Source organism: Nyctereutes procyonoides, unplaced genomic scaffold (genome assembly GCF_905146905.1).
Source record: "Nyctereutes procyonoides isolate TBG_1078 unplaced genomic scaffold, NYPRO_anot_genome, whole genome shotgun sequence".
NCBI lineage: Eukaryota > Metazoa > Chordata > Mammalia > Carnivora > Canidae > Nyctereutes > Nyctereutes procyonoides.
The window spans coordinates 42,383,753-42,397,143 of record NW_026575020.1 but is presented as its reverse complement, the minus strand read 5'-3'; the positions used below and the strand labels follow the sequence as shown (position 1 = coordinate 42,397,143).

The window sequence follows — 13,391 nt, the reverse complement described above, 5'->3', positions numbered from 1 at the left end:
CTCTGATGTTAAACCACTTAAAAAAATTTATTTATTTATTCATTCATTCATTCATTCATTCATGATAAACAGAGAGAGAGAGAGAGAGAGAGAGAGAGAGGCAGAGACACATGAGGAGGGAGAAGCAGGCTCCATGCCGGGAGCCCGACGTGGGACTCGATCCCAGGACTCAGGATCGCGCCCTGGGCCAAAGGCAGGTGCCGAACTGCTGAGCCACCCAGCCCAGGGATCCCCTAAACCACTTTTGATACATCATTTGTATGTACATTATTGGATTTGGTTTGCTAATATTAATTTAAGGTTTTTGAGTCTATACTTTTATATGAGATTAGCTTTAATGTAACTCTCTGATATTGAGGAATGTAACTTTCTAGCATTATCCTTGTCAGGTTTTGGTATCAAGACTGTATTAGTCCCATAATGTGAGTTGGGAAGTTCATCTCTGTCTCTGTCTCTCTCACAGTGGGATGGTGATAAGATCAGGATTAATTGGTTCTTCACATGATTGGTAGAATGTGCGTGTGAAATCATCTGGACCTGGTATTATATGTAGACAGACTTTAAATCATATTGTTTCTTTAATGATTATGATTTTCTCTTTTTTCTTCATTTAGTTTCAGTAAATTGTATATTTTCAGGAAACGTTTCATTATTTCTAAGTTTTCAAAGCTGTTGGCATAAAGTTGTCCATAATAGTCTCTTAAGATTATTGAAATCTCTAATGTTTTGGTAATGGTCTCCTCCTGTTCTTTCTTAATGTTATTGATTTCTCTACTTCCTTTTCTCCCTCATTTATTCTTGACAGAAGTTTGTCAGTTTCATAGCCTTTTAAAAAAGAGCTTTTAATTTTGGTGATCTCTTTTTAGTTTTATTGATTTCTGCCCTTTATTGTTTATTTTCTCCCATTTCCTTCTTTTTCTATCCTTTGAACTGGACAGTTCATTAATTTTCAACCTTTGTTCTTTTCTTATAAGCATATATAGCTATAAACTTCTATCTAAATACAACTTCATGGGCAGCCGCGGTGGCTCAGCAGTTTAGCACCTCCTTCGGCCCAGGGCCTGATCCTGGAGACCCGGGATTGAGTCCCACGTCGGGCTCCCTGCATGGAGCCTGCTTCTCCCTCTGCCTGTGTCTCTGCCTCTGTGTCTTGCTCTCTGTGTCTCTCATGAGTAAATAAATAAAATCTTTAAACACATAAATAAATAAATAAATAAATAAATACATACATACATACATAAATACATAAATAAATACATACAACTTCAGGTGCCTCCTAGAAGTTTTAGATATATAGTATTTTTATTGTTTTTTTTCTAAATATTTTAAATTTTCATTGTGTGTTTCTGTAGTCCATGAGTTATTTGAAAGTGTTTAAAATTTTTCAAGCATATGTGTTTTTGGAGAGTTAGCTTAATCCTACTGAGATCAGAGAATGTGTCCTATTATAATATTCTTTGATATTTATTGAAATTTGCTTTGTGGGTTAGAACATGGTCATTTTGTATAAAGGTCCAAGTGTGCTTGAGAAGAATGTGTATTCTTTTATTGCTGGGTATAGGATTGTATATGTGACCATTAGATTGAGTTGGCTAATTTTGTTGATCAAAGTTTCTATTTTTTTTTATTTGCTCAATTTATCAGTTATGAAGAAAGGTATTTTGGATGTCCTTGTATGCTTGTAGATTGATCAGTTTCTCCCTTTAATTCTATTAATTTTTTGACTATGTAAGGGGGTATATTTAAGCTCAAAATTGTAATATCTTTCTGGTGAATTGATTTCTACTGTCATTGTGAAATGGTCTTCATTTTTTCTAATAATGCATTTTGTCTTAAAATCTATTTTTAGTTACTAATATAATTGCATCGGCCTTCTTTTGTTTAATATTTGCCAGGGTTATAGTTTTTCCATTCCTATACATTAAATTTTCTATAATCTCACGTTTTTGTAAATCTTCTTATATATCATATATGACTAGATTTAAAAAGTTCTTTTTTTTTTTAAAGATTTAAAAAGTTCTTATTGATAATCTCTAACTCTCTTCTTGGTCTGTTTATATTTATTGTGATTACAGGCATTTGTATCTGTCATTTTATTTTGTACTTTATCATAGTTTTTTAGTTTCTTTTTTTCCTCTCCTTTCCATTGAATTAATCAAATTTCTTTATTTCTCTTTTTTCATGCTTGCTGATTTGGAAGTTGCACATTTTATTTCTTATTGTCTTAGCAGTTACCCTTAATTTCTGTTTTTAACTTTTTATAGGAATTAAAAGCACCTATAGAAAAATGCAGCTATCATAAGAAACATAAGATAATTTTCACAAGCTGAAAACACTTGTATAATCAGCATTCAGATCAAAACCCAGAACATTCCCCAGCATGTCAAAAGTCCCCTTTATGCTCCCTTCTAGTAACTTCCCACCTTCTACTACTTGTAAGTAACTATTATTCTGACTTCTAATGGCATGGATTAGTTTTGTCTGTTGTACTGTGTATTCTTGTATCTGGCTTTTGTACTGCACACTCTATATTCTGGTGTCTAGCCTCTTTGCTCAATGTTATGTTTGTGAGAGTCAGTTTCTTCTGTGTAGTTGTAGATCTTCTTTCTGATGGCTGTATACTATTTCAGTCATATTATCCATTCTAATATTGATGGGCAGAACTTAAAATTTTTAACATGCATTCTTAGTTTAAGAAAAATCAAAAGTTGAAGATCTTATTTCCATCGTTTCTAGCTCATGTTGTTGTTCTTGGAGAGTCTGCTGTTATTCTGAATTTTGATCCTTTATGGATCACTTGTCTTTTATCTTGGGCTATTTTCAGGATCTCTTTGTCCTTGCTTTTCTGCATTCACAGGATGTCTAGGTATGAATTTACTTTTATTATCCTACTTGGAACCTGTATTTCTAAATCTGAAGATTCTCATCTTTCATCATTTCTGAAAATTTTAAGCCATCATTCTGTTAACTTAAGAGCAATAAGGTTTCGGGGATCCCTGGGTGGCACAGCGGTTTGGCGCCTGCCTTTGGCCCAGGGCGCGATCCTGGAGACCTGGGATCGAATCCCACGTCAGGCTCCCGGTGCATGGAGCCTGCTTGTCCCTCTGCCTGTGTCTCTGCCTCTCTCTCTCTCTCTCTGTATGACTATCGTAAATAAATAAATAAAAAATTAAAAAAAAAAGAGCAATAAGGTTTCAAGCACAGTGATGGTACAAGCAAATACATATTTTTTTTAAAAATCACTCTGGTGCTTACTAGTTGGTATTTCGGGGAAAACATTCAAGTCACTTAAGTGCTTAAATTTCTCTAAGTGCTGTGGATTCAATTAAATGCTGTAGATTTCTCATCTCATCTCCCATACAAGGGGGACAATAATAAACTCTGTTTTTCTTACCTCTGAGAACTGCTCTGACTCTCTAATTAGAAGAATGTATTTTAAATTGCATTGCAAATTATAATATGCTCTAGAGGGGCACCTGGGTGGCTCAGCGGTTGAACGTCTGCTTTTGGCTCAGGGCGTGATCCCAGTGTGCTGGGATCGAGTCCCACATCGGGCTTCCTGCATGGAGCCTGCTTTTCCCTCTGCCTATGTCTCTGCCTCTTTCTCTCTGCGTCTCTCATGAATAAATAAATAAAATCTTAAAAAATATATATATAAACTCTAGAAATATCACAGGATCTGGCCCACTGTAGATGTTCAATGAAATTTGTTGTGAATAAATCTCAATAAATATTTGTCAAATAGTTAACAAATGTAAGATAGTATTACTTAGTATTTTTACTTTTTCTTTTTTCCCCTCCACCTACTTTCCATGAAGAAAGGCAGGAATATTTGTATTACTCATGGGAGTGATCTATATATATAGAATGTATATGGAAAAAGAACTGGTGGCTTAGGCATAAAATCAAATTTTATTCAGCTGCCATTGCTATTGATTTTCTGAAATACAAACCATTGTTATTACCACTAGTGGTGTTTATTATTATTATTATTTATTATTATTTTTTTTAATGATAGTCACACAGAGAGAGAGGCAGAGACACACAGGCAGAGGGAGAAGCAGGCTCCATGCACTGAGAGCCCGACGTGGGACTCGATCCTGGGTCTCCAGGATCGCGCCCTGGGCCAAAGGCAGGCGCCAAACCACTGCGCCACCCAGGGATCCCTATTTTATTATTTTTTAAAGATTTTATTTATCTACTCACCAGAGAGAGAGTGCGCGGGCGCGCACGCGCGCGCACACACACACACACACACACACACACACACACACGGGGGGGGGGGGGCAGAGACACAAGCAGAGGGAGAAGCAGGCTCCAAGCAGGGAGCCCGATGCGGGACTTGATCTCGGGACTCCAGGATCATGCCCTGGACCGGAGGCAGGCGCTAAACCGCTGAGCCACCCAGGGATTCCCCCACTAGTGGTGTTTAATATTTGTTAACTACTGTTCTTTTTATCTGTCCTGGCTATCAGATACTTTGCATATCCTCCCTTAGTATTCATTTTAAAATGAATTAATATGTTTCCTGTGTCTCCAATTAGATTTTTCAGAGACAATCTAATGGAAAGTTCTTGGATTTAAAATTAGACAGATCTGGGACCACATCTTGGCTTTACGATTCCAGGACCTTATGACATTAGGCAAATCACTTTACCTTTCTCATTTTCAGTTTATTTTTCTAAAAAATAAGGAATTCATTTATGGAGTGCCTGCCATATGGACAGTGCTCTTTTAGGTATTTGAATTACTTAATTTGTATCATAGCAACCTGGCAATACAGATATTATCCCTGTTTCACAGGCAAGAAACCCGATACTCAGAAAAGTAGAGTAACTTGCCCAAAGTCATAAAACTGGTATTCATCATAGTCAGGATTTTCACCTGAAGTATTTCATTATAAAGCCTGTGTCTTCACTAGTATCTCAGAAAGTGATTAGCACAGTTCTGGGGACCTAGTGAACAATAATTAAAGTTCTTTCTTAGGATACTGTTAATGTACAATTTTTTAGCACTTGGCATTTTTCCCTGCACTTAGTAGGTACTTCTTCACTAATTGTTTATTATCTCTGTCTATGCTGCTGTTCTTTTATTCAATGATTGTTGACTTTCTAGCCAAAGGGAAAGGACAGTTCCAAACCAGAGTGAATCTTAATGCTGCCTTGGTTGAGGATATAATCAACTTGGAAGAGGTGGATGAAGAAATGAAGTCTGTGATGGAAGCACTCAAAGATAATTTCAATAAAACTATCAGTATAAGGACCTCACCAGGTTAGTGACTGAACCAACGTTTTGGAGAGGGGCATAGTGGAAAGATCATGACTTTGGCAGAGCTGGGTTTCAGTCCCAGTTTTGTTACTTACTTACTAACTGGTGACCATGGACAGTTACTTTACTTTTCTGGTCCTCAGTTTCCTTGTCTAATTCCTACTTTGTATCTTTGGGGTGGGTATTAAAATAAATACAGAATGGTTGGAGCACAGTGCCTGGCTCATAGTTAACAGTAATACCTGATTCATCCATTTAGCAAATATTTGTCTACTCTGAAGTAAGTATTATGCTGGTACACAGTGGTGAACAAAAAATAGGCATAGTCTTTGCTCTCATGGAATTGCACTCTCAGAAAATGGGAGTTTTATTATGGTTATGCTATATAAACATTTTTGGGTATTTAATCTCACAGTAAATCTTTGGTCTGATTTTTCCGATTTATCCTATTTGACCATTCTTACGGCTTTCTGGGAACCAAGTGGCTGCAAACCTATCCATCTGAGGCATATCTGTACCCCTGAGTTTGACCAGGAAGATTCTGTTTGGGTTAATAACTTCCTGAAAGTGGCTTTTCTAAGTGGGAAATGTCAGAACTGTCTAGGAGAACTGTTTGCAGATGTGATGGAAGAAGTGAGTTGTCAGCTAATGGTGCAGGCAGGCAGGAAAAATCCAATTGCTATTAAATTGGCCTTTTGGAAATTGTCATCATCCTAGAGTCAAGCCTGAGACCCCCTCTGAAGTTATCTCTGGGAGCTTGGGCTGCTCCCACTCACATCTTGGTTGGGATAGTTCCTAAGGAAACTAGAAAATATTTTGTGAACTTGTTCTTAAGAAAACCAAGTGAAAAATATACAGCTCCATTTATAAACACCAGGAGAAACATACTGAGTTCAGAGAGACGAGATCCTATGTGAAATCAGAAGACCATTCCGTCATTTGTCAAACTTTGGACTGGGGCATTTCTGCCTTTGCTGGCAGTAGAGCGTGCCATTCAATCTCTCCCAACTGTTTATTTTAAACTTGCTTATTATTTTAGGTATGAAACTGATAAAGTGCTTTGTCTCCCCTGTGCTTTCTGGCCTGTTAACATTCTGCAGCCGAAACCAGAGAGCAGTTTGAGAGGAGCTCAGGGAGAAATGTGATACTTAAAATTAGCCAGCAAGCTCCACTCTTGTTGAACTTAAAAAGATGATGGGCCTGGAAAGAGGTAGGGAGTGTAATTTGTTAAATGTTAACCTCTGAGAAAATGAGGGGCAGAAATGAGGCTGAGGGAGATTCTCGCTGGGGACAGATTGAGGGAAAAGGATTTGATGCATTATGTCGATATGTATTTAGGGAATGGGAACCACCACAATTGCATACTGAAAAGCCCATGTTGCAACTTCTGTGGCAAAGGATCTTATGGCAAATCAGGAAAGCTGAACTAAGATCCATTTTCAAAAGGCCTCCCATTGGTATTTCCTCTTTGCCTCCTTCTCTTCAGGGTTATGTTTGTGTAACGTTCTCCGTAGAACTTGGGGCCATGAAGAGACTGGGTGAAACTGAACTTAGCCAGTCTTCTGCGTGCCAAATTTTACATATCCTCTTTCATTACTATCTGAACCAGCAGGCACTTTTCCTTTCACACCTCCAACTGTCTACCAGCAATTTCTATCTCTGAAGAAGTTGATTGCTCTTAATAGTTGTCTAAGGTATAGATTTATTCATGTGTTTGTTCTTACCCTTTTCCATTCATTTGTCCATCTACACACTTATGTATTCACCAAAATGTTATTGAGCACTTATACTGTGCTGATTAATAGATGCTGTAGATACAGAAAGAAAAGACATTGTTCCTACCTTCCAAGAGCCTAGAGCCTAATGTGAAGGAATAGACAAGTAAACCAAGATGGACAAAACCATATAGCAAAGCAGAATGGTGAAGACCATGCCTTCAGAGTTCGCCAGACCTGGGTTGAATATAGGCTCCGTTATGAAGAACTGTTGTGACCTTGGACAAGCTACCATTTGGTCCCTCGTTTCTTCATCCATAAAGTAGTGCAACTATTGCATAGTCATTGTGAGAATGAAAGCAAAGACATTATAGAAAGCATTTAGCACAATGTCTTCTCATAGGAAATATTCAGCAAATACTAATTATTATAGAAGGGTACATAGGGTCCTTGGGGCTCATAAGGGCATTTGTAATGCAGCCTAGAGGTCAAATAAGGTTTCTGAGATTGGATGTTATTATATCTGAGTGTTAAAGAATGAGCAGGAGTTAACTGAGCAGAGAAGGGCATTCTCTGTCTCTCTCTTTTTTTTTTTTTTTTTTTTTTTTTAGATTTTATTTGTTTATTCATGAGAGAGGCAGAGACACAGACAGAGAGAAGCAGACTCCCTGCAAGGAGCCCCATGTGGGACTTGATCCCCGGACCAGGATCATGCCCTGAGCTGAAGGCTGATGCCAACTGCTGAGCCACCCAGGTGTCCTGAGCATTCTCAATAGAAAGAAAAATATATACTCAGAGTCCTGAGGCAAGAAAGAGAAGATTATATTAGAGAAATTGGAAGTAGAATAGTTTGGTTAAAACTGAGGCGAAAGTCAAGAAATAATTTAACATTTACTGGGCACTTGTATATGCCAGGATAGTTACAAATGCTTTCCAGAAACTCTTTCACTGAATCCTCATAACAACCTTATGAGAGAAGTACAATATTTATGTTACATCTAGATATCAGGACACAGGTGCCAAAAGGTTGAGGGGATCTGCCCAGGGTCACACAATCAGGCGGTGGCAGAGTTGGTACTTGAACCCAGATTATTGGTCTCTGAATCATGGAGATTTATACCATTATATGTCCTGGACTCTTCCAGATTGAAGCCAGTGGTATCAATAACCTCCTGTCTTGCAATGACATTGAATCTGGTTGAATACTTCAAGTCAAATCTTTGGGCCATAGTAAAGTACTACGTTATTCTAATAACAGTTTGCTGGGACAACACCCAATTTGTCTAAAGGGACCCCTCTCTGCCTTTCTCTTTGTGTCTCTGAATAATCCATTTATGGTTGGCCATCCTGGTTGATGGTAAAGAAGTCCTAATTCTATCAACATTTCAGAGCTCTTTCCAGTACATGACACTGCTGCTCCTGTGAAAGCCCCGTGAGCAGTTTTGCCACATTGATAAGGAGTCCCTGGATCTTAGCTGAATCTGAATTAGGTAGGGACTTGGGTGTGGGGCTGGTGGAATTCCTTCTGAATTCTCAGACTTTGTGACTTTGCTTCTAGGATCCCTTGACCGGATCACTGTGGTAACTGCTAATGGGAAGCTTGCTCTAAACCAGATTGGCCAGATTTCCATGAAGTCGCCACACCTGATTTTGGTGAATATGGTCAGCTTCCCAGAGGTGAGGTGGCTTTGCCCATAAAGGATTCTTCTTCATGGTCTCTTTTGGAATGGAGGAGGCTGGGTCAAGTCAAGAGGATGTATTCCCTCCAGTTTGGGATGAAACAAGAGAAGGCATGATAAAGGGAACTTAAGGATTTAAGGAAAGCTCTCTTCCTGTTTCTAAATTCCTTTGCAGTTAAACTCAAACACTAAAAGACCAGGCAAGTAATTTGAATACTGAAAGAGTCCATCTAAGGAAAACAATAGTGGCAATGCAGTGATTGGCACTTAGCCAAATGGAAAGGACTGGGGTTAGTGGGAGAGCTTGCGCCCTGTCTGAAGGGAGCAGCCTCTGCCCAGCTTCTACTGATCCTTGCCAGGCAGAAATGTACACCTGGTAATCAGTGTTATTTGATATTAAGGTTTTTGTTTCTAGAAGAAGTCAGTAACTCACATTTTATATAAGATCTTTGTTAGGGGCACCTGGGTGCCTCAGTCAGTTAAGCATCTGCCTTTGGATCAGGTCATGATCCCAGGGTCCTGGGGTTGAGCCCCACATTGAGGGGGTGGTCCCTGCTCGGTGGGGAGTCTGCTTCTCTCTCTCCCTCTGTCCCTCCCCCTGCTGTGCTCTTTCTGTCTCTTGCTCATTCTCTCAAATAAAATCTTAAAAAAAAAGATCTTTGTTTAAATGTTGATAATTGATTCACTTTTTTTTTGAAGACTATGAAACAAAACATATTAATGGGCCATATTTGGTCCATGGGCCCTCAGTTTGTGCCCTTTGCATTAACATGTAGAGCAGACCCTCAGGAATTCATATTCCTTTCTGGAATAATCATTGTAGAACTACACAGAGCACGGAGCTTCCAAGATGAAAGATGGTTTGCATTAGATCATTGCAACCTGGATGCTCTGATTTTAAGTCTAGTTGAGGAAGATAAATGGCTTTTTCCTTATTGGTTCAGTTGGAATTGACCAGATTGGAAGTCCTGGGAAATCTGGAACCTGGTCCCATCTCCCTTCAGGTGGCTGTTTGACCTCCATTTTCTTTTAAAGTATTTTATTTATTTATTTGAGAGAGAGAGAGAACAGGGGGAGGGGCAAAGAGAGAGGGAGAAGTAGACTCCCTGCTGAACAGGGAAGCCTGATGCAGGGTTCAACCCTAGGACTCCAGGATCATGACCTGAGCTGAAGGCAGATGCTTAACTGACTGATCCACCCAGGCTCCCACCCTGCCTTGCTGTTTTTTTTTTTTTTTTTAAGATTTTATTTGTTTATTCATGAGAGAGACAGGCAGAGACATAGGCAGAGGGAGAAGCAGGCTCCATGCAGGGAGCCCAATGTGGGACTCGATCCCGGGACCCCAGGGTCACGCCCTGGGCTGAAGTCGGCACTAAACCGCTGAGCCACCCAGGGATCCCTGATCTCCATTTTCTAATCTGTTAATATGCAGTGAAGGAATCTGAAGTACCTTTCTGTTCCAATGGTCTCTTTCAGTAGTTCTTTCCCAGAGACCAGAGTGAAACCTGTTGGATTAGACAGACTGGGTTAGAGGTATGAATAAGGGAAAGCCGTTGATAAGAACAAACTGTTTCAAGTTATCTAGGTAAGTTGGTGGGGACAGGTGACTTGAGGACCCTACTCTTCCGCCATCTTGCCCTGCCTCTGAACAAACTGTTTCAGAGGGCTACTGTAGCTAATGTTGCAGGCATACTTTGCAGGGGGCGGGGGGTGCTGTTACCAGTCCCCCATTCCATTTTTCATACCAGAGTGAACTTTCATAAATACATATTAGATTATGTCATTCCCATGTTTTAAATTTATCAGTGGCTTCATGTAATCTCTAAGAAAAAAATTATTGTGGCCTAGAAGGCTTTGCATTATGATATGACCCTTGCCTGTCTCTCATCTCTGTAGTTTTATGCCACTGTCATCCCTGTACACTGCTCTTGGCCCACTGGCCTTTCAGTTCCTCAGACACACCATTTGTGTCCTCAGGGCCTTTGCACATGCCGTTTCCTTTGCATGGAACACTCTTGTGTGGCTAATTGCTACTAGTATTTTGGATTACAGCTTAAATGTCACTTTCTCAGGGAAGCCTTCCCTAATCTCAATCTAAATTATTTGTCCATGCTAACCTCTCTTATATAGCCCAGTTCATTTTCTTCATCACACTCGTCATTAACAGTGAGGCATTTGTTTACATCTTTATCTTCCATCTCACTTCCACTAGATTGTGAGCTTGGAATGTAGAAATCTTATCTAACTTGTTCACTGTGTCTGGCACCTATCACAGTGCCTGGCACATGGAAGCACTCAGTCAATTTTCCTCAAGTGGATGAATACTTGTCATTAGACTGATGGAAGGAGGGCATTCTTTCCTGGTGTAACTGAGAAGCAGAGAAATGGACAAAAAGAGAATCGTCAACTCTTTCCCTTCCTGGCTCCTTCTGAATGGCTGAGGCCTTCTGCCTTGTTCATCTGATCCCATAGGCACCAAGGGCCAATTTAGGGAATAGCCTCCTAATTACACAGCTTGAAGACCTCATCAGGCAGATTGCTTTTCAGAGCCAGCCACTTCTGTTATTAAATAGCAAATGGCATTCACAGAAGAAGCATCTGATTGGCCACCAGAGCATCTTATGAGGCAGGAGGAAGTATTAACAGCTTAATTTTTTTCTTAGGAAGTTGGAGTATATCTTCATTTTTCAACCAAAGCATCTTTGCCATTTCTCTTAAGTTGAAATCCTGTGAATTTTGAAGAAAAAAAAAAACCAAAAACCTTCATAATCATCTCAGTAGAGAGGTTCTTTACAAGGACAGAGTGAGGAAGTATGAGTTACATTGTCTTTTGAATTCCTTTATCTCATCTGGTGTATATATTAAACAAATAGCTCTAACTAAATATTTCCTTCCTCCAGTTTAGAAACTGTCCATTGAGTAACCAGGTTCCTAGCTTCAAAATGCTGAGCTAATCCCCTCTGTGTTTATATAATTCCTTTCTGTTTCACATGAAATTGGCTTTCTTTCCAAACCTGAGCATTTCTGTGTCATGCCATAGTGACACGATGCAGATTTACATGCATAATCTTTTCAAATGCATTGAAGACAGAAAACTGCATTGCATTTGTTTAACATGTGTCCTGCTTGATAAATGATACACACAGTTGCTGCCTTCCATAAACTTGCCTGCAGCTAGAGTTAATGATGGGAAAGGAAAGAAGGGAGTAAAAACCACAGCTTGATTTGAACAAGGCAAATGAGAAAAAAAAAAAAAATTGAACAGTCTCCTCTATTACTCTTGTAGAAGGAAGAAAGCTAATGTGTATTGAGTGTCTACTGTGTTGCCAGGCATTACTTTCTCGTATTTTTGTTCAGTGATCGACATAGGTCCTAAGATGAAGCATTATTTATTCCATTTTATAGATGAGGCTTGGAGAAGTTAAATATCTTTCCCATGTTTACACTGTTAGGATAGTCAAGATTTGAACACGGGTCTGTTTGACACTAAAGCCTGTGTTCCTTTCACTATTCCTACATTAATTCAGCAGTAACTTATTTTCTATGAGTTATTTGGTTCTATTTGAGGGGTTGGGAATTCATTGATGATTAAGACAGCCAGGATTAATACGCATCTGATAAATGGTTGAACGCTGTATCTGAAACTAATGATGTACTGTTGTCTAATTGAATTTAAATAAAAAATTTAAAAAAAAACTAGGGTTCCTGCCTTTACACATGACTTTTCACATGAGGGACTCATTGGGATATAGAAAATGGAAGGCCAGTAATTAAAATGGCCCTAGCAAAGTTGACTTGAACCTAGATTGTCAAAGTTCTTGTTCACCTATCTATGGAAGTTTTATCATCTTTCATCCTTTAATGTAGATTAGCTTAAGAATACCAATAGCAGACATTGTTAATTGATCATAGTACTCTTTATTGCCTGACCCTAGATGGAGCCTGTGAACTTTCTCCACACAGTACTCCAAGCAGCTACAACTAGTTGGTCAGTGCTACTGTTTAAGAACAGCCCATTTGCCCTGGGTCCTGATCAGCATCCCATCAGTAAGGGGGTACAGGCTGGGATGGAAGTGCAGTAGAAATATGTGCCTTTTTTTCTGCACCATGAGTAGTTGAGAAGCCATGTTGGTAAATAACTGATTCCTTGAATTTCTATATCATACTGTATCAAACAAAAATGTACATACTTAGATTTCCTCTTTTAATAGGTTTCTTGGCAAATGAAACCTCTGATTCACAATTTTTCTTTCACATATGAAAGGACACAGAAAAAGTATAAAATAAACTTTGGGGGGGGGGATATACATGAAGTAAAAATGAGGAGTTGGGTTTTTCTAACAGATCTGAGCCAGTTCATTAATCTACGTATTCAACATACTTTTACTGAGCATTACCATGTACCTGGCACTGTAATTGTACTGGGAAGATGTACGTATTGAGGCAGCTTCAAAACAGCAGTGGGTGTTCCCATGTCTAGGGGAGAAGGTTGTATGGGAAGACTGGGTGGACCAGATGACCATAGGCAGTTGGTGGCAGTGGGATGTGACAGGTGAGTTCTCCATGAGAAGCTTCAGAAGAGGGGGACTCAGAGACTTGAGATCAGGCTACTTCTTCAAAGTAGAGATTCTCCCTTTATTGCTAACTTTAGAAATGGAGGAGAAATTTTTTTCTTTATCCAGCTCTTTTATTTACCTTGACCATTGCCTTTATACACCAGGCCAATTCC

General features: G+C 39.2%; 1 protein-coding gene across 2 annotated transcripts in view; it reads left to right on the top strand.

The window, feature by feature from the left end:
* Nucleotides 1-13,391, top strand: part of MRRF (mitochondrial ribosome recycling factor) — a 57,102-nt gene that overhangs the window by 9,780 nt on the left and 33,931 nt on the right. For both annotated transcript variants that reach the window (XM_055322357.1, XM_055322366.1), the window contains 2 exons: nt 5,116-5,271; nt 8,542-8,660. In XM_055322357.1, coding sequence (XP_055178332.1) covers nt 5,116-5,271; nt 8,542-8,660 — 275 coding nt within the window. The remainder of the gene's footprint in view (nt 1-5,115; nt 5,272-8,541; nt 8,661-13,391) is intronic.